This window comes from Pseudopipra pipra, chromosome 25 (genome assembly GCF_036250125.1).
Source record: "Pseudopipra pipra isolate bDixPip1 chromosome 25, bDixPip1.hap1, whole genome shotgun sequence".
Lineage (NCBI taxonomy): Eukaryota > Metazoa > Chordata > Aves > Passeriformes > Pipridae > Pseudopipra > Pseudopipra pipra.
The window spans coordinates 4,279,759-4,302,619 of NC_087573.1; the positions used below are offsets into that span (position 1 = coordinate 4,279,759).

General features: G+C 49.5%; 1 protein-coding gene across 1 annotated transcript in view; it reads right to left on the reverse strand.

Moving 5' to 3' along the window:
- Nucleotides 1-21,488, reverse strand: part of SYT6 (synaptotagmin 6) — a 35,579-nt gene extending 14,091 nt beyond the window's left edge. The window contains exons 1-2 of the mRNA XM_064635993.1: nt 21,102-21,488; nt 2,238-2,574 (exon numbers count right to left, since the gene is read on the reverse strand). Of these exons, the coding sequence (XP_064492063.1) occupies nt 2,238-2,574; nt 21,102-21,255 (491 nt within the window). The 5' untranslated portion in view covers nt 21,256-21,488. The remainder of the gene's footprint in view (nt 1-2,237; nt 2,575-21,101) is intronic.
- Between the last annotated feature and the right edge of the window lie 1,373 nt (nt 21,489-22,861).

Below are 22,861 nucleotides of genomic sequence, written 5' to 3' on the forward strand. Positions count from 1 at the left end.
AGTCCAAGATACTGGCACTAAATTCTCTCAGGCAAAAAAAACCCCTCACTTTTTTTTTTCTTTGTGAGAGAACCATGACCACCTCAGAAGGTGAGGTTTTATCTGTAGAATCCCAGAATGGTTTGGGTTGGAAGGGACCTTAAAGCTCATCTCATTCCACCCCCTGCCATGGGCAGCGACACCTTCCACCACACCAGGTTGCTCCAAGCCCCATCCAATTGGCTTTGCAGGGTATTGCTGCTTCCAGACTTTTCCAACAGACTCATCAGAAACTGATAGATAATTGTTGACAGGGAGGAAGGCACAGCCTTGTCAGGGATCATCTCTTGCCTTGAGCTCCCCTCCAGCACAAGCGAAGCTGTGTGTAAGCAAAGCTTTATCTAAGCAAAGCATAAGAGCTTTCTGTGGACTCACGGCATTATTCCAGATTATCTGGTGTTTACAAGGGCAGTTTATGGAGTTACTTAACCAAACCAAGAACTGGTACAGCCAGAGCATTAGCTTTTGGTGGTACGTGGTGCTCAGAGAAATTACTCTCCTTGGCACATTCCTTGGAGGCATTAGGCTGGGCTGTGGATCAGAGGAACCTGCCAAGGAGAAAGTGGGTTTGAAACCTGCCCACGTACAGCCAAGTCCCACTTTGTTTGTCCTAATTCAGGCGGGCTGAGGTTGGTTTTTTTTTTTTTCTCCTCTCTTGGAAAGGTGTAATAAAAAGAATGAGCGTGTGCATGCAGAGAGGGAATCAGCAGTGCAAAGAGCCATGTGGATAAATGAAAGAGTGTGTGGCAGAATTGCAGGTGGCACAGCGTTGATTTAACTCCAGCTACGTCAAACAGGAGGCTGCGGTCGGTGCCTCACTAATTCTGCAGAAATGCAGCCAATTTTCTGAGCAATGTCTGTTTTCACAGTTGCTCTCCCTCGCACATCACAGGCACGGCCAGCGAAGCAAACAGAAGTGCTGGGGCTCAGCCAGGACCCTGCCATCACCCCTTCCTGTCCCCATTTCACCGCCTTCTGTGTCAAGGAGAGCTACTGTATTTCATAGAATCACAGGATGGTTTGTGTTGGAAGAGACTTTAAAGCTCATCTTTTTCCACCACCTGCCATGGGCAGGGACATCTTCCACCAGCCCAGGTTGCTCCAAGACCCGTCCAGCCTGGCCTTGGACACTTCCAGGGATCCAGTGGCAGCCACAGCTTCTCTGGGCACCCTGTGCCAGGGCCTCACCACCCTCCGAATAAAGAACCCCTTCCCCACATCTAATCTAAATCTCTGCTCAGTATTCTTGCCGAGAAGGTGTCCCAACATTCATCCAGCCTTACCCCACGTCCTGAGGGTATGTTGATGTCTCTGTCCCTGGCTGAGATGGAGATGGGCAAAAGCACCAACTGCAGCTGGTTCTGAGCTTGTGCACTGAGCAATACATCAATTCTGCTGATCTAATTGTTCCCCCTCGGAGCCACGGCAGCGAGAGCGAGCCAAGAGGTCTAATTCTGTCTGACAGAGTACATCATTGATACTTCAGCCTGCCTCTCATGTTAGAACAAAATTAAAGTGGCCAAAGCATGCTGGTGACTTGACACAATGAGGTCAAGTCACAGTAATAGGGCTTGAATCCCTGATTTTTTAAAAAGGCCCACGGTAAGCCAGTCTTAACACATTAATTGGTTAATGGCCAATCTTTGGATGGTAATCCAGCATGTTGGTGCTTTCTTTAGCCTCCCTGATGGTATCTGAACCTTCAGCTTCATTCAGCAATCCTCCCGCCCGTCCAGCTGCTCACAGAGCAGTGTCCTTACTAAGCACCCCATCCCTGCTGAGCACCTTGACCCTGCTGAGTAGAATCATAGAATCATAGAATACCCTGAGGTGGAGGGGAGCCACAAGGATCATCCAGTCCAACTCCTGGCTCTGCACAGAACACCCCAACAATCCCGTCTCAGAGTGTTGTCTAAATACTCCTGGAGCTCTGGCAGCCTTGGGACTGTCCCACTGCCCTGGGGAGCCTGTTCTGTGCCCCACCACCCTCTGGGGGAACAGCCTTTCTCTGATATCCAACCTAAGCCTCCCCTGGCACAGCTCCAGCCATTCCCTGGGTCCTGTCACTGCTCACAGAGAGCAGAAATCAGTGCTGCCCCTCGAGAGGAAGCTGCAGATCATGAGGAGGTCTGACCTCAGGCTCCTCTTCTCCAGGCTGGGTATCACATCCCTCCCGAGCATCCCAACCCCTCACTCACCTGGTGGAAGACGCCGGCTCCGTGGTTTGCCTCTGGATCCGTGTGCGCCGCATGATGTGGTCCTTCATGGACATCTGGACCTCTGCAGGGATGTCTGGGGACGTGTGGCTGATCTTCACCGCCGCCTCCAGGAAGCTGATGGCCCCCGTGTCCTTGAGCTTGTCTGCCATGCTGTCCTTGTGGCAGCCTGCCTCGCTCCTCAGCACGGCCAGGTTAGAGGAAAGGGCCTTGTTCCTCCAGGGAACCCAGCACAGCTTCCAAAAGAGAAACAGAAACACTGCCACCAGGGCCAGTCCACACACAATAACTATCACTGCAAGGAGGCTGACGGAGAGCTCTACAGGGAGAGAACAACAGCGACAGGGAGGGGAGGGACGGGAGAGGAGAGAAGAAAGATGGTGAGAAAATCATAAGTAAATGGAAGAAATGGTCCAAGCTGACTTATCTCACAACTAATGTAGAGCTCTCAGCAAGTTCTTCAAGTGAGAGTCAAACCCAAATGAGCATCCCCAGACAGACTTGGGACGTGTCTGGGTAGAAATGAGTGTCTCCATCTGGCCAGAGCTATGAAGTTTCATACCACGATGCTCAAACTGGCTATAAAATATCACCCTTGGTTTGTTTTGTGTCATCAGCAAACTGCTGAGTCTGAAATCAGGAAGAATTGTACAACTGCATGGTAGAAACAAGCTCCAGTGCTGTACTGGCAGAAGGTGCCTTTCTGCTTCATGCCACGGCTGTTCAGGCACTGTAATGAAAAAAATCCATCTACCACCATCCTGGAAGTAGATTATTGTTGTACTGTCAACACCCACATCTTGTCCACATGTGTCCAGGGGGAATAAAAAGCAAATATCAACACCAAAAAAAAAAAAAAAAGATCATGAGCTGCTGATGCAGAGAAACCAAACGAAGAAGGAGGTACTGCACAGTCTTCCTTACTCTGAACAGCACAGGAGCTGTGTGTTCTCTGACTCTCTGAGACACTTTTGCCTCATGTGTTGTGTAATTCAGCATTTCAGTCTTTTTCTGGAGAGGACAGAGCTTCCATACATGTGGCTGAAGAATCAGAAAAGAGGGAATATATATATATATATGTGTGTGTGTGTGTATATGTGTGTGTGTGTACATCTAGGATATGAAATTATTCACAGCACTTCACAAAGAGAAAACATTGGCTATTTGAATTCCTTTCCTACAGTGTATTAATTCCCAGATTCCTGCCCAAACCAAAACTCCAGGAGTTCAGGAACATGAGGATCACAAGGAATACCAGTCCCTGATGGTGAAGCCAGGGTTTGCTCTGGAGGTAAGTCTGCAGTGTCAGGACTACATGGATTGCTTTGAGTTCATGGACAATTTCCTGACTGCCTGCTGGGTTATTTGTAGTTACCAGTAGAACAACACTTCTTAATTACCTAAGTGCAAGTCAGGACAGAAAGGCAAAAAACCACCAAACGCTCCAAAATTTTATACATAATAACCATTGCCTCTTATTCACCCTATTTATGGCTATTCTTGAGCCATAAATGTTTTCTGTTACCACATTTATTTCCCTGTCTGACCCCGAGGAACATGTTTGGTGACCTCTGCATTTCTGAAATGGGGAACTCACCTCTGTGCTATAAATGTGATTCCTGACATGTGCTTTACCTTAAACAGGAGTCATAAAAGACCTTCTGCTTCCCTTGGTCATATAGTTTAGTTTTGTACAGCTGTAATCAGACATTTAATCATGGAATGGTGGGGGTTGGAAGGAGCCTTGAAGATAAGGTAGTTCCACCCCCCTGCCATGGGCAGGGGCACCTTCCACTAGACCAGGTTGCTCAGAGCCTCGTCCAACCTGTCCTTGATGCTTAAGGATAAGAAAAAAATCTATGAAATATGAGAAAAGACAAAGTTTTTACATTGACAAAATAGCTGAATTTTAAAATTATTGAGAGAAACACACAAAGAAACAAAAAAACAACAAAACCCCACCCACCATTTATGAACCATAACAGTAAAGTGTTCAGGAACACATTTGTGTCATCAGCCTTTGCTCGTGTGCCTCTGGGAATACAGCAGCTCCTGGGTGTTTGGGATTGCTGCACCAGTTCCTATAAGTGAAATCTCAAGGCAGCACCAGACACAAGATGTGACACCTACACCTGAGCAAGTCAGTTCTGCTGAACACCTGGGAAACCATCTGTTGTTTCTGATATCCCGGAGGAAACTGTTTTCCCACAAAATTACCGAGCTTAGCAAATTCACCAAGAGCCTGAGGCGAAGCTCCCTGAGTGCCCACAGGTGCTTTCAACCCAAGGGCAGGGCTGGGAGGTGCCAGCAGGTCCGGAGGGAAAGAATAAATGTCATCCAGAGCTTTTTGCAACTCCTCTTTCCTTTTCCTAGCCTCCTGTACAGGTCAGGCTGCAGCATTTATTCTCTCCTTCAGCTCCGAGGTGGAAACACAGATCGCTGCTGGGGTGAATAAACAGATCCCATCTTATTTAATAATGAATGGGGTTGTACAAGTCAGCTGCTGAGCTTCCTCAGAGATTTGGCTAAATGTATTCTCACCAAAGCTGAGAGCAGAGAGGTACCAATTCCCTACACTTTGAGTTAAATCTTGGAACTGTGCCCAGGAAACTCAAACACTTTCATAAGAGAAAACTCAAGAACCTGGACTTTTTGCAAATACCTCTTTGTTGGCACAAAGGAAATCATTGTGATGCAGAATCTCTCTCTCCTGGGAATTGCTGCATGACACAGAATTCTTGTTATTTCCACCCATTCCAAGGATTTATATGGGCCATGTGGCTCATTAATAGAAACCATCAGAAATAATCAGTTTTTCCTTCAGAAAACCTGTTGCCAGCTTGAGAAAGATCTTGGTTCTTGTCACTCCTTGCCAGGCTGGCATTCATAATGTATCTGACAGCATTACAGACACTTTTATGCATGACCTCCTACTCCTTCCTCTGGCAGCTGCCATAAAGCAGGAGGAGAAGGGATCAGGATTTTACAGGCAGTTTTTAAGCATCTGCCTGGTTAGAATATTGGGTTGTTTGAAAATGACATTGAATTCTCCAGGACTTTTTCGCAACTTATTAAACTTAAATATCAATTGGGCAGAATTGACCTTCATTGACTTAATGAGCTTTCTCTTATGACTTTGAAAATACCACTTACTTTCTAGAAAATACAGAGTATTCAAAATGTTATGCTTTAAATGTCCTTTAACTTACAAGGAACTGTAAAAACAGGATAATTCCTCATCTAGCAGAAAATGCCTCAGGGTCAAAGCTTGCTTGGGTATTCCTGGCACAGAGGGAGGTGAGGCCAGTTCCCCCAAAGACAGAACAGACCAAAAAGACACCTCAGAAAAGGGGAAGAATGCGTTCCTTGGTTAGTATTATCCCACCCTGTGCAAGGTTTGGATCCAAGATGTCCTAAGCAGGGGGAAAAGAGGGATGTGCCTGTATCCAGCAGTGAGGAAGGAGTCTGTCTAATGCAGGAACAGTTCAGCCCCTGACCATTCACGAGGGACAGAGTCACATTATCACTCTGACAAACAACCCACCTGAGGAAAAACATGACAAGAACTATGTTTTTATTGTATTCTGCTCTAAAAAGATTAACAGTGAGTTATTTGTCACCTTGCTGTCGGGTAAGTGGTGTGATAGAAGTGCAGAGCAGCTCCAGCCATTCCTCACCCTGGTCCTATCAAACTCTGTGCTGGTCCCTCATCCTCTCCCAGTTCCCCTGAGAGACACTGTCATGCTGGAAAATGGGGTTTATTACAACTTGTAATTGAAAAGATCAAGCTTAAAAGAAGGAGGTTGCAAAAACAAATTAACATGGTTATTTTCCAGTCTCGCTCCCCCCTGGGAGCAAGAGCTGCTTCCCAGAGGAATCTTCAGCTTTTGGCCACAGAGCAGCAGTAACAAAGCTCTTGACTGACTAATGAGGAGGGAGAGGAGAACAGGGAACAGGAAAGACATGGGTATGAACACGGACATCTCCCTGCATGAGCTGGTATGTTTAGGATAAGTCACCGAGCTGTTATTTATATATTTATTATGTAACCCATTTGTTACCAAAACACCACAAAAAAGACCTGAAGCCGATAGCAGCAACAAGAGCATCAAGGAGACTGAATCCCATCAATGCCACCCACAAATGATCTCATTTCTGCCTTGACTCGGCACCTTGGTTTGTGGTTTTTACCCATTTTGTGACATCTAAACCCATTGCTCCTGAACCTTACCAAAAAGCTCACAGAATGGCTCAGAACTGTAAAATTTCCAAGAAGGTCACTGCTTTTTACTGCCTTTAAATCAAAGACTAAAGGCCCAGGGAAGGACGAAGAGCCAGTGGGGCAATAAAACTGTGAAGCTAAAAGCAAACTGAGGAAGAGGGAATCATTCCATGGTTAGTCCAGCACTCCTCACCCCAGGATCTGTGGACTCAGGGAGCAGTTCATCAGTAAAATCACCCATTTTGTTTCGTCTTGGATGGGAACTAATTAAGAGATATGGTCGAACTACCTTTCAGCTTGATGTCCCTGATGACTCCATAATACCCAAACTGAGTTACCAAAGGGGATAATTAGCAAGGTCCAAACAGAAAGCGATTAATAATATGACAAAGTCATGATTACAGCAGTCTGTTAACTGCAAGACAATAGTGGTCTAATTGTGGCAACATTGACTTTTACTGCTGTGAAGCAGCTTGCACTGTCATTAAAGAGATTCATGGCTAACTCCGAGTTTAATGTGAAGAGTTATATTTAATATCCTGAAGATGTAATTTAGCTTTCCTTCCACCCACTCCCCATAGAGAAAACAAAACACACTTGATGGCTCTCTCAGCACTCCAGCATCCATTAGTCATTCCAGCTACCTGTTGTGTTTAAACCAAGTTGGAATACCATGAGTGGAAGTCTGATGGGCTGGAAACACTCAGTGCTGCAGGCAGAGGTGCCTCGTGGGGACAGAGTGATGCTGGAGGAGCTCAGCTGAAGTGGCCACCACTCAGCTGTCCCCTTCTCCCAGCTCTGTGACACCTGCAAGGGGACAGACACCTTTCTCAGGCCCTGCAGCTCCTCACCAAGGCAGAGGGGACACCCTGACCTGATGTTGGGTACCAGCAGTGCTGTCACCACAGCACAGTTGGTCCCACAGCTCCATCCTCATGCACAGACCCAGACACAGCCTCAAAACTGATCCTACCAAGAGCAAAGGGGTCCTGTGCAGGGCTAAGGGTTGGACTCCATGATCCTTGTGGGTCCCTTCCAACTCAGCATATTCTGTGATTCTGTGATTCCCTGCAAGGGGCTCTAACTCGTAAGTTCTCCAGTTGCTCATGGAAAACCTGGAGAGCTTGGGCTGATTTGCTCCCCACTGGGTTTCCTTCAGCAGCTCCCAGCTATTCTGAGCTACAACTCGGAGCATGTAACACCTTCCCCCTGCAAATAGTCCTGGAAGAGCAGAGCAGCTCCAGGAGATGGCAGATCCCAGAGGCAGGGGGTGATGGTGACCTACCTTCTCCTCTCCTGCACTGGCTGCATGACTGGTTTTCCAGTGCCACACACCAGCCATCGCTCACACCACGCCAGCAGATATTTCCAGGCTCCTCCATCCGTTTTCTGCTACATTTTTCTCTTGCAACAGTGCTTGTGAGAATATATTGTTCTATTTCTGCAGGGCTTTGTAGGGATCACGCACTCAAGTGATGGATTACTACAAGAGTTATTGCTGGAGGAGAAGACAGGCAGCTCTGGGGCTACAACGGACCACGTGAGGCACCCACCAACTGCTGAGCTCATTTTCTCTCAATTGAGAAGCATCAGCAATGTGAGTTTGATTAGCTGAGGGCTGGAAATTGGGCACGAGAAGCCGTGGTGGATCTCAGAGGCCTGTGGGCAGAGGGGAGCACAAGGCAGCAGCTGTGGAGAGGGAAGAGGGTTCCATTAAACCTCAGACATAGACATGTTTATTTAGCAAAGCTGTTCAGCTTTGGAGGAAGGAACAGGGACTGGGTGGAACAGAAACCAAATATTAGACCCCCACAGCAGCATCGCAGCCAAAACCAAACCAGGGGCCACAGAGGCAAATGGGAATGTCCCCTTTGGGGACACAGCAAACCCTGAGGGGCATCACGGGGGTGAGCAGCAAACAGAGCCCTTTACAACAGGGATTCTGGAAAGGAAACTGTCTGGCTTGTAAATCCTGGAATGCTGAGCTGGATGGGAGGCCACTGCAGTGCAGCAGAGAGCAGTTCTAAGCCAGCTCCCTATCCCCTCTCCAAGCCTCAGGAATGGAAACAGAACAAATAATAAAGATCAGATTGTCCCTGTCACCCCACACAGCTCCAATCCCTGTATCAGCTGGCAGCTGTGTTTGCAGAGCCCACAGCTAAGTGGGCACTGGGGTCTGCAGAGAGCGTGGCAGCGGGAGGGAAGCACTGCAAGCCCACTCACTGGTTGCCTGTGTTTGCTGGGATGGTGTCCAGTGTGCCAGTCCCCTGCTGGTGGCTTCGTTGTCACATTTCAGGCCCCCTCGCTGCCATTTGGCTGTCATTTGAAACTTCAGCAACTTCCTGATTTGCTGGTGGCGTTCTCCAGGCAGCCAGGAGCTACAGGAAAATGCCCTGAAATATTCCTGAGCTAGACAAGTCATTAGGAGCTGTCACTTCAAAGTCTAAGCGCCGTCAGTTCGCCTTTCACAGGCAGCCTGGCAGCACAGGAGCTGCTGCTCCAACACCATCACAGAGCTGTGGGGCTCAGTGAGGGGAAAAATATTTCATCAAGTGCTCAGCAGATGTTAAAGGACCAGGTCAGAACACAATTCTGGATGGAGCAGAGCTCCTGCCACCCCTCAGACGTTATCTCATGCTGTGGGAGGTGGTAAGGGCTGCAGGGCACCACATCTGACCCCAGAGCACTGGGGACATCGATCACCTTCGGGTCTGAGGGTCACAGACCTGTTTTCTTAGACCTTCCCAACTGCTCCTGTGCAGGGAGTGATCCCAGCACCAGGAGCACAGGTCAGGACTCACTTGCAGCTCTACCCATACCTACAGTCACCCTGCTCAGACACACCAGAGCTTGGCTGTTTGTCAGGATCTCTCGTAGGAGGACATGGACCATGACCCAGCTGAGGACAGTGACACATCCTGAGAGTTTGTGGGACAGGGAATTGAAGTCACAGAAATAACCTGGCACCATGACTCATCCAGATAAAAACCAGAATCATAGAATTTTAGAATATTGAGTCAAACTCCTGACCCTGCACTGGACACCCTAGAATCCCTCCCTGTCCCTGAGAGCATTGTCCAAACACTCCTTGAGCTCTGGCAGGTCTGGGGCCATGATCACTGCCCTGGGGAGCCTGTTCAGTGCCAACCATCCTCTGGGGGAAGAGCCTTCTCCTCATATCCAACCCAAACCTTCCCTGACACAGCTCCATCCGTTCCCTCGGGTCCTGGTCAACAGAGAAACAAATCAGGGTGTTTTTTAATTCTTGGTCATGTAAGTAATAATCCACTTCTTTTGTTATTCTGCATCAACCACAAACAATCCCACTGGAGACAGAGTGGTGAATTTGAATTGATAAAAGTTTTCACAGACTGAAAACTTTGAGCTCATCACAGGGAGCTCAAAGGCAAACTCCCCTCTCAAAGCAGCAGAGGGGTGGGAATACTGGGAATGCTCATGAGGTGGATGTTGTGAGAGGAGACACTCATAGAATCATAGAAACATGGAATGGTTTAGGTTGGAAGGGACCTTAAGGATCATCTTATTCAAACCTCCTGCCATGGGCAGGGACACCTTCCACTAGACCAGGTTGCCCAGAGCACCATCCAGCCACAGAGTCTCCCTGGAAGAAATGCCTCCCTGGAAGCTGAGATTTCTCCTGTTCCTGTGCTTCTCCAGGCCCTGGACACTGAGTCCTGTGCTATCAGCTCCCACCAGCCTCCTCCTGCCAGCACAGGCTCCCCAGGAACCCCGACGGAGCCTCCTCATCTCCTGCACACACCGAGCCGTGGAACGGATCATGGGGAGACAAGGACAGGAATACTCAAACTGGATATGCCAAAGTTTCAGTTAGACAGCAAAAAACTTCTTAAAAATTAATTTGCTGCTACCACAGGGTTCCTGCCATGCAAGGGCTTATTGGAATGCAAACTATAAGCTTCAAAGGGGAGGATGAATCAGAAGCTATTTTGAGAGTAATTATATAAGACTATAAAACTCAAACCATCTCATTATTGCAAGGATGGAGACAACCTCCTTCATATGGAGAGCTTGCAGGGATCCAGCATTTCAAGTGTCTGTGATCTATGGCCCGAGTGCAAACAGCAGCCTCGTCATTCCCATCCAGGCAAAACTAACTTCATTAAGCAGTGCCAGGGCTTTTCCCACTATTTACTGTGTTTCTTATGGGGATGTGGCTCTGTGGCTGGGAAAGGAACTAGAATGTGTGACATGGACAATTTTGGCCAAAGTTTTGTTCCTTTGACTATTGTGTAATTTATAATCACAGAATATCCTGAGCTGGAAGGGACCCACAAGAATCATCCAGTCCAACTCCTGGCCCTGCACAGGACTCCCCAAAATCCCAGCATGTGCCTGAGAGTATTGCCCAAACACTCCTTGAGCTCTGGCAGGTTTGGGACTGTGCCCACTGCCCTGGGGAGCCTGTTCAGTGCCCGACCACCCTCTGGGGGAAGAACATTTTCCTGATATCCAGCCTAACCCTCTCCTGACTCAGCTCCAGCTGTTCCATCAGGTCGTGTCCTGGTCACTCCAGAGAAGAGCTTTCTATGGGAATTTTCTTCCCTGGAAAGCTTGTGAGTGCCAGTACTCGCAAATTCCCAAATGTTATAAACTACAGTTCAGATTATAATTAAGGAGAAAATATTTAAGCCATAAATTTGCACATGGAATAAATCTCTGTTCCAACAACCACAGCCCCCAGGCTTTCCCATGTCATGTTGGAGCCTGTGGCTCCTCATGGCTGTGAGAGGATGGGCTCCTGGGACAGCCCTGAGCAGTCACCTACATTGTGCCCTGCCTGCAAGAAGGAAAGAGAGTGGTTTTTATTCTTGCTTACATATCCAGGCTACAGCTGAAGCTCCTGCTCTGTCTTGGCTCAGAGGAGGTGATGCCTGCGCTGTCCTCATCCTCTCTGCACCCCGGACCTGGTCCCTTGCTGGGGACTGTCACAGCTCAGGGTCTAAGAGAGATGCTTAGACAAGTGCATTAAACAGAGAAAAGACACTGCCACACCCTTTGCTACCTGGTGTTCTTCACCAGGGAGAAGGTTTGGTCCTTTTACCACCCAGGGAAGAGGCAGCAAATGCTCTCAGTCACAGGAGCTGCTCCAGCCCCCGGCAGAGCTTAAAAAAGCAGAGGGGAAATCTGAACAGAGTCATTCAGAAGGAAAGACTAAACGTGATTTTTAAGTGCAGAGTCAACCATGAGGTACTTTAGAGCCCTGTATGTATACATAGCAAAAAAAAAATATAAATAAACACATACAAATCATAGAATCATTAAGGAAAAGACCTCCAAGATCATCGACTCCGACCAAATGAAAGTGCACAAAACACAAAGAAAGGGATGTGATGTAAGATGAGAGTTTGGTAGCCTGGAGCTTGTGCCTTGCTCACTGAAATAGAATGGAGAAAGAGTTAATTGCCCCAAAAAGAAGCAAAATATCCTGAACAGCTGACAGGCACAAGCCTTCTGTGTGGCTGCTCCGGGCAGGAGAAGCCTCTGCCCTCGCAGGCGCTGAACAGCCAAAGCACAGCCATGAAATACCACCCAGCCCACACCTCTGCTGAGCTGTAATGCCAAATCCAATGCCCCAGCCACCCTCTCAGATGTTGGCTCTGCCTATGGACAGTCCTTAACCCATCCTCAGCTTGACATCCCCAGAGGGATCTGCAGACAAAACTTCCTTCTCCCCCCGTCACCTCGCCCGCTGGTGACCGTGGGCTTTGTGCTGACAGACACAGCAGAGACAAGAACTAACACTCACTCAGTGAAGCTGTGCCCCAGCAGAACAGCTGGGCTGGAGGGGACAGATCAGAGGCTCCTGAAGACCAAAAATGTTGCTATTCAGTGGTTATTGGCTGATTTGGCCTTTCCCTCCAGACTGTGTCCAAGGCACATTTGTCACTGAAACTTCTGCTGGCATGTGCAGCCCAAAGGGGAACTTTGGGCTGTCAGAGACACAGCACTTCTGTTATCAAAAGTGACAAAAATAGGAAAAACCCCCAACTTTTTCAAGCCGAAGGAAACATTTCCCAGTGATTTATGTCACTTTCTGACTTAATCAACTGTTCTCTAGAGCATTATAAATGTGATAGTAAGAGTTGTCGTTTCTTTCTGCTTAAGTGATGACAAGCTAATGAACTATTATAAGCCACACTGCCTGCAATTATTGCACAGGGCTGTGTGCTAATCCCATGACATTTAATCACAATATGCTGTAGCAACATCTGTAAACAACTTGGTGGTGCTGAACACACACAGTGACCCGGGCTGAGGTTAAATCCCTGACTCTGAGCATCATCCTTCTCCTGTGATGGGACTCTGCACAGACAGGGCCTGAGCTGAGCTCTGTGTGCCAGGGGAACCTTGTGGAGACTGTTCAACATAAAGGGAAGCCTCTATTCAGACCTGAAGCTGAGCAGAGCCAGGCAGAGAAGAAACCACGGAAATCCAGACATTTCTGGGATGCAAAAATCCAGCTGCATTTCAGGATGCGAAGCAAACGAAACAAGTAAAAGCTCTTTGCTGTTGCTCTGTCTCCCTTAAACAACTAAAGACCTTAAAATTTCCCTTCAGAAACTTGGTCAAAGCTGTGTCTGTTGTGAGGCACCAGCACAGGTCAGCAGTGCCTCTGTGCCCACACTCTCCACTCTGGAGCTGCTGCCTCGCTGTCCCTCACTTCCTACTGTGGGATTCGTTTTTAGGGAAAGGCTTCCCTGCAGCTCTCTGTTGGACTCCATTTTGGCTCAAAAAGTCACTAAAATCAGGCTGCCCTGAAAAGATCTCAGGATGAAGTTTAACTGGGAGCAGAACTGGGGTCTCTCCCCACCCCAACCCTGCACAAGTGCTGACCCCCCTCCCAGTGCCAGCAGCCCCCTGCTCTGCAATCCGAGCAGTGCTCAGCCAGGGTGGGCAGAAGATCCCAACTGTGGGACAAGGCAGCCCAGAAAGCTTTCCAGAGACTTTCCTGAGTGGCCCCTGCCCAGGACATGGAGCTCCTCCAGCACAAGGGGTTCCTCGAGCTCACACAGCATCCTGGAGGAGCTTCATTGCCTGGATCTGCCACACTAGAGACCCAAAACTAGAGATGCAGGATTCATCCAGAACTCCCCTGGCTCCAGGGGCTGCAAAGGTTGGGTGATACCCAGACCAGTGTCCTCAGGCTGCCAACTGAAGCCACCCAGACCCAAAACAATCACTTAAACCCACATTACGCCCTCTGTCTCTCTCCCTCTCTCAACTTGTCGTGCCAATAACACCCAGCACACAACAGCCCCTGGCTCTGAATGGCAGAGCAGCACTGGTGGGTCCTGCACTGCTCAGGATGCAGATGGAGAGCCAGGAAGGCCCCACCTGCCCGGGCCCCACGGCTGGTCCAGGGACCCTGCTCTGAAATTCAGAGGTTTGGAAAAGAGCATTTCTTTGTTCAAGCTGTGCTGAATGATGAGGGAACTTCCTCCTCAAAAGGCTCTGCTCCTGTCATTAGCTGCTGCTGCTGCTGCTGCTGCTTCCATGAGCTTGGAACAAAGACAGGGATCTTTAACCCCTCAAATGTGCTCCGCAGCAGTGGTGTGTGCAGGCTGGGCTGCCTGATCCTACACATTGATTAAACGGGTTCTGAGATTCCCTTTTCCAGTGATTCTTATCACTCCACACCCTGCAGCTCACAATCCTGCCAAAATGAACATTTTGACCAGAGCCCAGATTCAGATCTGGGATCAAATAACTCCGAGCAAATGCTCTCCAGCATCCGAGAGATGAAGTGCTGCATCTGGAGAGGGTAAAATGAGGAGGTGCTCCCTGTGCTCACCTCACACTGTGTCACACAAGTGTATTCACTGCTTTGCAGCAGCTACAAGCACACACAGAAACCCAGAGTAATTCAATCCCACAGGCACTGCTGTGCCAGAATTCCTGGGCAATTATTATTCCATGGAACCAAACAGTCTAGGGCTGTGTGTCTTAATGATGGCTTGGAAAGGGCTTGTATGAACCATGCTCCTGGCATCCTGCCTTCAGGCTTTGCTGCACAGTTTCCTGTGATGTTGTCAAACATGAACCTGCACTAAACAAACTGAACTAAACATAAAGACACCCTCAATCAGCATCTGCAGCTCTGCTATGCAGGAGACACCCTGCAGGATAACTTTCTTTATTCCCCAGGCAGGTGAATTGTACAGTTAATAATCACTCCAAAAATCCCCTCCCTGACCCTCCAGGATGCCATTTTGCAAGGTACAAGTATAATTAAAGACAATACATGGCAGAGAGACTAATTGCATCTCTCCCAAACAACTGCCAGCGTGATTGCTCTGTTAGTGAGTCCACTGGATTGAAGCAATAAGGGCTGTTGCAGACGAGCTCCCTGATTTTATGACATGCAGATAGGAAGGAAAAACATATATTATCACCCTTGAAAAAGAAATAGCAAATATTAAAGCCAGGAAAAGCTGCCTAACCAAGATGAGATGGAGACCCGGGGTCCTGAGGAAGAATGTGTGATTGCACCTAGAAACGGGGAACAGTAAGAAGAAACAGGTAAGAAAAACAAGGATAGCCGAAACTGTAGTTAAATAGCAAATTGTATGAGGCGTGAGACCCTGTTGTGGGTCTGTTCTGTCCCTGCACGATGAAGACACACATGTGAGAGGCTCCGGCTGCCGGCGAGCACACGGGGGTGTGTGTGCAGCAAACGGCGCCCGGCGCCGGAGCGACTCCAGCACGGCAAAGATGTCAAGCAACAAACACCTGCAAACACAAAAACGCCAACCACCTTCCCCGAGCCATCCCACGGAACGGCGGGGAAGCTCGGAGCCAGGCTGCGTGTGCGTGTGCCCTGGTTTGAACCAGCTGGAAGGAAGCACACGCTGGGGTTCGGCGAAACGTCGGGAGGATGCTGAGAGCGGGAGAAAATGTTTCGGCGGCGAAGGCAGAAACTGCTGAAGCAAAATGGTTTTTTAAGGATAAGCGGCTCCATGTTGAGAAAAAAAAAAAAAAGGCAAAGAATTATTAAAGTAACTTCAGAAATGTGGACTTACCAGCGCGGCAGCAGCTCCTCAGAGCGGTCCCTGGTCGCTGCCCTCCGCCTGCTCGCGCATCAATTAACACCAGCAGCGATCCCGCCGCCTGTTTCTATGGAGTTGGAGATGCTGATCCCTGACTATGCATGAGGCTACTGCAGCTGCATCGGAACAGGCTCCCCGGTCCGCAAAAAACCTACAAACAGGAGCAGCCTCCCCGCTCTGCCTCGGGGATGAATCAACCAGCAGCAATCAGGCGGCTGCAAACCTGCGTCTATGCAGAGAGGTGCTCACAGGGCTCCTGAACACGCACACTCCACACGGCTCCAGAGGTGCATTTTATTTACCAGGACCATCACAGAGCAGAGCCAGAGGCAGCTGGAGAGTCACAGATCCGCACACAATACATAAGCAGAGACACGTGTCCATAGAGAGGCAATTTAATCCATTTTTCCTACATTTACACAGCTGGTTTCAACCCTATTCCAATATAGTTTTGCAAACCTTCCTCCTGGCAGCAAGCTCTGAACCTGATACCTCCAGGACCTGAGCAGAAACCTGGTTTACTTGATCTAAAGAGGAAATCTGCTGCACATAGCTCTGGCTGGCTCTTTCCTGGGAGGAAAGGCAAGATCCATTTTACAAGTGCATTACTCTGTGATAAGAAGGATATTTGCCCCAAGGAGCAACTCCTCACATGCCTGGCCTCAGGAAACACAAGCTTCAGTGGATAATATTAGCTTTGCTTGGGTGGCTTTGAGCATGTTTACTGTTATATTGACTTAAAATACACTTGAATGGTGATTCAGGAAACTGTTATTACAGCTGGTGAGTAAATTCCAGACGTGCCCATATTTCACAGGTAGTGGCTGCAGGCATCCCATATCCATGAATGGAGGCGTAATCAGTTTTCCCATTAGTCAAACTATCCTATCAAGGGATAATTTTTTTTTTCCAAGAAAAAGTACTCCAGAAGCAATTTCTCAATATAAAAATGGTCTTTCTGCACCAACGTTCCCGCAACGAAAAACCCTCTATTGCAAGGAAATTCTCCCCTTTTTCTGCCTGCAGCAAGAACACTTCTGTGCTTGGTTTAACATTTCAATAGTCTTTGCCAAGTGCCAGGAGGGTGTTCAGCGCTGTACGAGCTGTACTGAGAGTTCAAAAAGAACAGTTCACACAAGGGGCAAAACACTAAATGTGCTCTGAATTACTGGGGGTGAGAGCCCAGGACAGCTGGCAACGTGTGCTGGGAACACAGATTATCCTAAAGTCGCCTCTGGTTTTCCCCAGCTGCCCTATTCCCATTCTCTCACTTCATCTTTAAACCTCCTGCACCAGCAAAGCGCAAGAGCATTTTGCAGGGGTGAGCCAGTGCACAAGGGAGGTTCTGAGGAGGGTACACACATTGTGCTGAGATCAACAGGGACTGCTGAGCTTTGTGGACAGAACCTGCAGCGCCTCTGTCCATCACCCACTGCATCCTGAGCTTTCCAGAGGGAAGCAAAGCTTTTTTCAAATGGATCATTAAGAAAAAAAACAACCAACTTGGGTTGTTTAAAGAAAGTCACAGCACAGTAGTGCAGCAGGTAGGAATCAAACCCAGGGGTTTGCTCCTGGATATGCTCTGATCCTTTTGTAAATTCTCTCCCATACCCAGGCACCATCCCTTAAATCAGCATCACAAGCCACCTGCTCCACTCATACAATCATGGAATCACTGAATGGTTTGTGTTGGAAGGAACCTTAAAGCTTGTCTTTGTTCCACATCCCCTGCCCTGGGCAGGGACACCTTCCACTAGCCCAGGTTGCTCCAAGCCCTGTCCAACCTGGCCTTGGACACTTCCAGGGATGGGGCAGCCACAGCTTCTCTGGGCAACCTGTGCCAGGGCCTCCCCACCCTCCCAGGGAAGGATTACTTTCTAACACCCCATCCAAACCTACTTTCTCTAGTCCCACTCCAGCAGCTCTGCACATTCATTTCAGAATGAGTCAAGCTCAAACCTTCCATCCCATCCCTCCACATGATCTCCCAGGCTGGCAGCCTCTGTCCTCATCCAAACCCAGCACTGTGAATCCACAGGGAGCAGGACCCAGCTCAGGGGAATTTGGGGAGTGAGTCAGCAACAAAATTCAGTCCAAACTCAGCAACAACTTGACAAGTCACAGCAGAGTTCATGGTGGTGAGAGCTGTGCAGGGCACGACACAGTCCCAGTTCCCAGGGATTCAGGGATGCTGGAACCAAGCTTCCCTCAGCAAGGACCACAGAATTCATCCCCCTGGATCAGCCCTGGGCAGGAGCAGGCAGGGAGAGCTCACTCCACTGCAGGAGCTCAGAGCAGCCCATGGGGAATCATAGAATTGCAGAATTCAGCTCAAGAATCCCTTCCTGAGCTGGAAGGGACTCACAAGGATCATCAAAGACCAACTGGCCCTGCACTGGACCACTCCAAGTACCCTGTTTCCCAAAGGCTGTTGCAGCTCCGCTCCCATGGGATGAGGGATTGGTGAGGGGGGCAGCTCACTGTGCTGAGGGGTCCTGGCAGTGGGGGCTCCCCTGCTCCACAGCCAAGGGCTTTGCACTTCAGTGGGGCTGGACCACAAACTCTCTCAAAGATCCAAGAGCTCCCACTGCCCCTCTAGGGCAGAGAAGGGCCGTGTCCATGCATTTAAGGGACACCACAGGGGTGGTAAATGCTGTCCCCGTGTCACAGGCACTGCCCCTGCACACAGCTCATGCCTGTGCACTGGTGGCACTCACAGCATCCCTGCACAACAGCTGAGGCCTGGCAGGGAAGAGAGCTATCAGATGGAGGGAGCTCCGGGGGAGGGTTTCAGACAGGCACAACAAAAGGCTGCTGCAGCTCTCGCTCGATCTCAGGGCCCCCAGCCAAGAGCTCAGTTCTATTCCTGGCACCGCCGAGGGCCAAACTGCGGGCGAAGCTCCCCCTCACACCCCCCTGATGCATCGGGACCCAAACCTTCCCCAGCCAAACACCTCATTTTTCTGACATATTTAGCTGTTGGGTGACTTGCCAGCAGCAGCAGCAGCAGCCCTGCAATCCTCCTTTGTTGGGTGTACACAGGAGAAATGCTGCAGCTCCATTTCTCTTGTTGACTTTAAGGAGGAGATTCAGCTATTACATAACCCGAAGGACAGAGAGCAGATGAGCATCTACCTTGTCCACAGCAGCACTTTAAACCATTCAGTCCAAAATGGTTTAAAAAAAAAAAATAATCACTGCATAAAGCCTTACTCTTACATAAACTGTTCAGTAATATTTTTATATTCACGGGTTTTTTTCCACTCTTGGATGCAGTTCAAGAAGGCTGGTGATACCTGGCTCGTTTCTTCACCACTCCACAGCATTCCCTGAGGATACTGCTCCCCACCAACACATGAAACAGCAGAAAAAAAACCCAAACTGCCCCTGTGGGACTGATGGCAGAGCTGTGCAGGAGCAGCTTGGCTCCCAGCTTTGGCAGCATGGCAGTGCTTTCTTTCAGCATGGACTTCACCAGGATACTCAACCAGCCAGGCTGATTCAGCCAGAAGTTAATAGATTTATCCAGGAGGCAGCAAACTGACCAAGACGCCCGAGACTTCACGTGATGATGACAAATAGGGCCAATTTGACTCCAGCAAACTTGGTGACCGGTTGCCAGGGCTGTGCTGTCCCCACGGGGACACTCCAGCAGGAGCCAGGACTCCTCTGCCTTGGTACTGACATGGCACATGCCTCGTGCCATCTGCTCATCTTCACACAGCCACACTTTTTATCTGCCTGCCTTTATGAGGACGAGCTCGCTGGGTCTGAACACAGGACTCCAGGCAGCCCAGAGCAAATTTGCTTAACATGAGACTTCAGGATGAAAAGGACAAAGCACCAACGCAGATAATTAGATAAACATCCAGACACTGATGGGAAAGGTTTCGTACCTCTGTAACTGCATTAGTTAACACTTAATGCAAACAGATATTTTCCCGTGCTGGAGCAGTTTTACAGTCAGGTATTGAGAAATATTAGCACATGTCGGGCCCAAAGTGTGTTCTCGGTGCTGTCTAGACATAAAAATGGGCCCAGTCGTGCAGAGCAGAGACAACAGCCCTGGCTGTTCCTGCAGCCAGCCCAGCACAACTCACCAGGGCACTGGGGCTGACACTCCAACCAGAGCTCAGAGCACACAAACATTTGCAATGCTAAGGGCAGATGATGATGTGATCGCGACCTGAACACGAGGTCCTGAACAGGCTGCACAAATAAATTCACATCTGTCATGTCAGGGTGGACAGAACAAGAGCAGTGCAGGTCTTGCTGCTGCAGAGTCAGGAAAATGCTAATTTTGGTGCTGAGATGAAGAATTCTGAAGTGATACAATAAGTTATTTGCAATAAGGAAAAGAGCTGCATGGGATGTGATGTGTAAGGACACGACCAGCCGTGGCAAGAGGCCTCCAGAACAAGGTATAAAGCAAAGTTATTAAAAAGAGAATTCAGTTACAGGCAGAGTGGGGTGTGAAAGGAAGGTGTTTGGCTGGACATACCAGCAAAATAGTGCTGGAAGCACCAGTGCAAACCAACAGCTGGCAGAATGCTGGTGACACCTGCCCTGGCTGCCAGCCACATGCCAGCATGAGGGGGGCAGGAAAAAGGGAAGGAAGATGACACAGAAAGCCTTGGGCAGGGATTGATGGGCGGCTCTGCTGCACAGGGGCTCTGCAGGGTGTGCTCAGAGGGAGAGAAAGAAAGTTTGTGAGAAGTGATGCTGTGAAATCCACCTGTGTTGGCAGGCCATTGCCTACAGAAACCTTAAAAGGATCCTTCTGAAAATGTTGGAATACACATACAGGTCATCAATAATGCTAAAAACCATGAGATATGGGGTTCTGCTCCTCAGCACATGGGACTCAAGCTTTCCCTGCCAATGTCTCCTGAAATGACAGCAGAACCTCACTGGAGCAAGGAGGTGTGAGCAGCAGTGTATGGAAAATTCCCCCTTTGTAACACAGAGATGCCTCTTTGCTCCTGGAGCATTATCCCTGCTCCTGACTCATCACTGACACACCAGTGTCCCTCCCTGGCTCTACAACCTGAGGAGGAACAACTCAGGCAGTCCTTACAGAGAGTAAAACGTACGTGGGAGTACCTTCAGATCCCTTACTGGTGAACTAAAATCCATGCAATCCATGTGAGTCCCTCCTTTTCTCAGACTGGGAGAGCAGCAAACAGTTTCTGTCACCTCAGTTACTTCAATAGGCTCTTTACTACTCTTTTTTGTTGGTTTGGGTTTTGTTTTATACAGGACAGGACTCCAGGTTTGTGCAAAAGGAACTTCCTCAGAAACTTTCTCCCATTAACCAGCCTGGAACACCCTGACTGTCCCCCTGTGCAGCATTCCTGTTCCACATCAACAGGTGAGGCAATACTTGCACCCAAAACTTCACCGTGGACCATGTGTAGAGGAAAATAACCCCCCAGCAAGGGTGCCCAGACCAATCCCTCAGGACTAACACAGGGATCCCAACGGAGTCCTCCTGCCTTCCACGGGCACCCTCCAGACGGGAGCAGGGGACTGTACCTGGCTCGGAGATGATGAGGCTCTGGTCAGAAGGCAGCAGGAGGAATTCCCTGCAGGTGTCCAGGTCCAAGCTGGGCAGGCTTTTCTTCTGGCACAGCTCGGTGACGATGTGCACTGCCCTGCGACAGCGCCCGTCGTCCCTGGGGCCGCTCATCGCCCTCTCGCATCCTCCACCACCCCCTGCTCTCCAAGAAACTTGGGCTAGCAAAAGAGGGTGGGTTTGGTTTTCATCACACGAGCAGCTTCACACCAGTTCCACCCTCTGGCATGGCAGCACCTGCTGGGACACCTGGAGCTCCAGCCCTACGGACCCCGCTCAGAGCCGGAGTCTCCCCCAGCCTCCCGGCCCCTGAGCTCCCCACGGCCCTGCCAGCGCTCCCGGTGCCTCATTGCCTCTGAGATCACAGATCTGTTTACTGCCAAGGCTGCTCCAGACAAAGAACCTCCTACCAAACTCAGTTTCGTGCCCTCCACACGACACACGTATTAAAGCTGCAGCCCAGATAATTCTTTTTAACCCTTTCGTTGCTGCCCTTTCTCCAGGTGCAGAGTTTCAAATCCCCATCCCGGAGTGATTTTGCAAACAGAGTGAATGCTGAAACCTCCTGGCTGAGGATGGCACATCACCAGGGAGGAGAAACCAGAGTGCTCCCATGAACAGCGCACAAACTACTTACAAGTGCCAAAGGCAACATGAGAAAAGCTGCAGGTTTTATTGATTTGTTTGTGCTGGTCCTAACACACCAGGCTGCAGATGGCAATAGAGATTGAGAACACCATTCCAGCCCATAATTAGGTTTCTTTCTTTTTTACTTTCTGCAGTATTTTTTTATTCCTGTTGTAACTTAGCAGGCAGGTCGTGCCACACGGCACAGCATTCATCTGACAGGCACGGGCCAAGAAGCAACTGTGGAGCAGGCAATTAAGATTATGTACAGCAGGATGACTTCTTGCAGCTTCTACAAGTCTAATGAGCCTTCTGGAGAGCCAGGGCTGAGGCTGCTCAGGTCCCTCAGCCCCACATGGCAGCAGAGTGTGCTGAGATCATGGTGTTTACGCTCCCTGGTAATTACCTGCCAAAGCACTTGGAGCTGCCACACCATGAGTGTCCCAGGGGTGACACCAGCACCCAGCACAGCACGAGGCTGCCCTGGAGCTTCTCTGACCGCCCTCTATCCAACCTCCCAGCAGCTCCATCCCCCGATTCCCAGGCTGGATAATTTCTGCAGCTGTTGGGCTGGTGACTCACTGTGACACAAAGGGCGTGGGTGGCACTTGAGGTGCACATGTGATGCAAAGGCATCTCCCAACGCCCCTGTGAAGCTGCATCAAGGCCCTTTTAGCCCCCCTGGCCCTTCCTTGCCCAGAGTGATGTGTTTTGGACACCTCACCCTCCATCCCTCCTGTCACAGTTCTGTGCCCAGCATGGCAACCTCTGCCTGGCAAGAGCAACTTACCTGCCAAGCACTTCTCCTCCCAAAAACTTCTGCTGCCAAGACAACACGAGTGAAACCTTTTATTGACCCAGCAATATCCTACAGCTGGCCACAGAGAGCCACTTCTAATTACACACCACCACCTCCCAGTCAGTGCTCCATAAACCTGCTGCTGCCAACAGGTTGAGACACAACTGCAGATTAGGAACTGTTTCTGAAGGGTTCACCACCTGCAAGCCAACACCAGCATCACCAACCTCTTGCCAGCAGCCCCGTGGCTTCCAAAGGTCTGTGTTTACCCAGGAGAGATTCCAGACACTGCAA